General features: G+C 33.7%; 1 protein-coding gene across 1 annotated transcript; it reads left to right on the forward strand.

The window, feature by feature from the left end:
* On the forward strand, positions 1 to 3227 carry LOC124922794 (sm-like protein LSM7). Its single transcript, XM_047463502.1, has 6 exons — positions 1 to 123; positions 276 to 340; positions 728 to 809; positions 1606 to 1677; positions 2835 to 2887; positions 2967 to 3227. The coding sequence occupies exons 2-6, from the start codon at positions 338 to 340 to the stop codon at positions 3054 to 3056; spliced, it is 300 nt and encodes a 99-aa protein (XP_047319458.1). The 5' UTR covers positions 1 to 123; positions 276 to 337; the 3' UTR covers positions 3057 to 3227.

Consider the following 3227-nt stretch of genomic DNA (forward strand, 5'->3'; position numbering starts at 1 on the left):
TGGAATGAAATTACCCTTTTATTTTATTACTTCCAGTTTTAAGATCGCGGAATTCGGGGCGGGAAAGGTTAGATAATTCTAGGGCTTCAGTCTTCCCCCAATCGCCATTGAAGTTCAAACACTGTAAGCTTTTCTCTCTGTATCTCTCTCTCTGCTTTTAATGAACAGATATACAAATGAGTCGAACAATTATTCTCGTTCTGCTTGTTAATCTGGAACCTCTTCTTTTGATGCTGAATCGTTGCTATACTTTGTATGGTGTTTGGTTCACACAGATAAGCTGATTGCAGGGGGATAGGATTCAGACTGTTGAATAGAGTCAATACGATTGGATAAAATGGTATGACATTCCTTTTCACGAGCTCCATTTTTTAAAAATATGTGTGGAATAATTCCTCTGAATAATCTGCATTCTGCAATCTTACCTGTCTGTATATTTGAACAATTGAAGCATTTAGGTTTTCTTTTCAAAAGTTGTTCTTACAAAAGTTAAGCTGTGTCAAAGAACAAACATGACAGAACCTTTGACTTATAAACAATGAAAATTTAAAACAAACACTATAGATTGTAAATGCTAGCTTTTCATCTACCAGAAATCTTTATCAACCCAATATTCACTTGCATTACTTTGTTCGTGATGCACTTACTAAGACTAAACGAACGATTCTTTCCTAAGTGTTGACCGATATACTTTCATCTTATTGTCATTTCCATGTACTTGTTTTAGTCTGGCAGGAAAGAGACCGTGCTGGATTTGGCAAAATTTGTTGACAAGGGTGTCCAGGTTAAGCTTACTGGTGGAAGACAAGGCAAGTGCTTCCATTTCTCTCACTTGTATCTTACCTACTTGTTGTGTTTCGCAATCTATTTTTTTCTTCATCCTTTTCTTTTCAACCTTTGAAGTTCGTTTTTTGCTGTAATTTAATGGGAAAATCACACTGTAGAAGAAAAATCTAACAATTTGGACACCAGAAATAATATAAAGTCCATAAGGACATCCTTCTGTAACAACTATATTGCTGATACTCCAAATAGATGATAGCAATTATGGTTTATAATATAGAAGGGATTGAGATATTAAAGAAGGGGAGGAGAATGACTAGACAATTCACGACTAATTCATTCATACTCTACTAACTTTAACAGTAGTATTTGCCTTAATCCTCTACTCGCCAGCCTACACCCTTACGGTATACCTTTCCCATTATTACATGTGACACCCTCCATGGTAAAAGTTTACTCAACTTCGCATATCTGCTCCATTTGAACGATGGATGGTGGATGATGGAAAATTTCCTTTTTGCATGGATCCTTTGAGGTGTTCGAGTGTATCAGTACATGTGCAGGTTTCTTCTCCATCATGGATATTTGGTTGCTTTGTTTGTGCAGAACCTTACTGATGTAACTGAATGTTTCACCATTGCATTTCCATTCATTCAAGTTGAATAATTTAAAGAAGGCATATTATCTTTCTTCATTTAGTACATGAGTCTTGATTTACTGAATTACATGTTATAAGAACTCATTTTATTCTTCAGATCCCTGAAGTCTAGTTATGTCTTTGATTGACCATTTTTTTTTCTTTTCTTCTTTAATGAGCTGCAGTGACTGGTACTCTGAAAGGATATGATCAACTATTGAACCTTGTCTTGGATGAAGCTGTTGAGTTCTTAAGAGGTATTGATCCAATGTTTTATATTTGAAAGTTACTCCCACACTGATGCTCAAATAATCTTTTTTAGTTGAAAGTTTCAATAAGCTATAATACCTGGGCTATCCAGCCTATTTGGAAACTGGCATTTTGTCATAATCTACACAATCAAGATCACACTGAAAATTTGTCAAATTTAAAATGTGTTTTTGTATGGTACAAGTTGTGTTTTAGGATCTTAATCCAAATTATTTTTTAGATAATGAGTATTTTGTCATGATTTCTAACACAATCACTATCAAATTGGAAAACCGTTATTATTAAAGTTGGAAGTGAAATTATGAATTTCCTTAGATTGGTGTAAGATTGGTTTTTTTATTATGTTCCAAACTATTTAATGGATTATGATTCATATTATTTTCTTGACCATGTATGATATATATTATATAATTTGGGTTTTGCTTCTTTTGGTATTATTGTTTGGATCATGTTCCAGATCCAGATCCAAAAACAGAAAGCATATTCAAATGGGCACAATAATATCCTTATTTCTTTGTTATACAACACATACATCTCTTACCTCATCCAGCTCCCTCTTCATTTCATTTGTGAAGAGAAAGCAAACTAGCTTCTGCTTTTAGAAGTGGGTTCCTGCTTGTGATTTCATTGCACTTTTGACACCATTTAAGATCAGGGTGGCTTTTACCTAAGAGATCATGTTCGATTTCTATTAAGAATGCTCTGATTTAAAAGTCGCGACTGCAGGGTCATGCTTCCCACCCCGTGTCAAAGAAAAAGATCTGTAATATAATTGGCCGCCTGATACAGAAAATTATTAGAGGTTCATATACCCTTTGATAAATGTTTGTAATCGCAGGAGTAGCTATATAAATGTCTTACACATCTTATCAAATTTTGGGGTCAATATTTGAGTAAAAATATATCAATTGCTCCATCTGCACTATGATATTTCCTTAAGATCATTCAAGGTTTTCAGCTTTGTTACTTGTAAGAATCAGACCAAATAATTAAAGTGGTACATTGGAGCCTATTTAGAAACTTGGTACTGTCACACAATTCATGGTACAATCACAATTCTATTGAAAAATCATTTTTTTTTCATTCGGTATAAGATTGTATTTTCATCATGATCCAAATTAAGTTTGTGTTACTAACTATGCAGATCCAGATGATCCACTAAAGACCACAGATCAGACTAGGAGCCTTGGTTTAATAGTATGTTATTTTTAATCTCTAATTTGTTTTGCTTAATATATTACTAAAATGCCATAATAATAATACTAATGATCTTCAGGTTTGTCGAGGAACTGCTGTGATGCTGGTTTCACCTACTGATGGTACTGATGAGATTGCAAATCCTTTCCTTCAGTCAGATGGAGCTTAGAAAACGCGATAGAATGGGTAAAATTCAAACTTATGTGGTTTTACTATAAAGGTTTTATGACTATTCTTATTGAGATTGTGTGCATTTTGGTTAGTCTGTTAAGGGTTTGCTAGTTCAAATGGTTGACTTATTTAAAACATGAATTTAATGTTGTTGCAGATTCATTTCAGG

The sequence above is a fragment of the Impatiens glandulifera genome, chromosome 1, assembly GCF_907164915.1.
Source record: "Impatiens glandulifera chromosome 1, dImpGla2.1, whole genome shotgun sequence".
NCBI classification, from domain to species: domain Eukaryota; kingdom Viridiplantae; phylum Streptophyta; class Magnoliopsida; order Ericales; family Balsaminaceae; genus Impatiens; species Impatiens glandulifera.

Bases quoted from the DNA above. Each gene is read 5' to 3' on its own strand.
- LOC124922794 (XM_047463502.1), top strand. The intron at 1,678-2,834 runs GTATTGATCCAA...CTAACTATGCAG, and splicing joins AGCTGTTGAGTTCTTAAGAG to ATCCAGATGATCCACTAAAG. The intron at 2,888-2,966 runs GTATGTTATTTT...AATGATCTTCAG, and splicing joins CTAGGAGCCTTGGTTTAATA to GTTTGTCGAGGAACTGCTGT.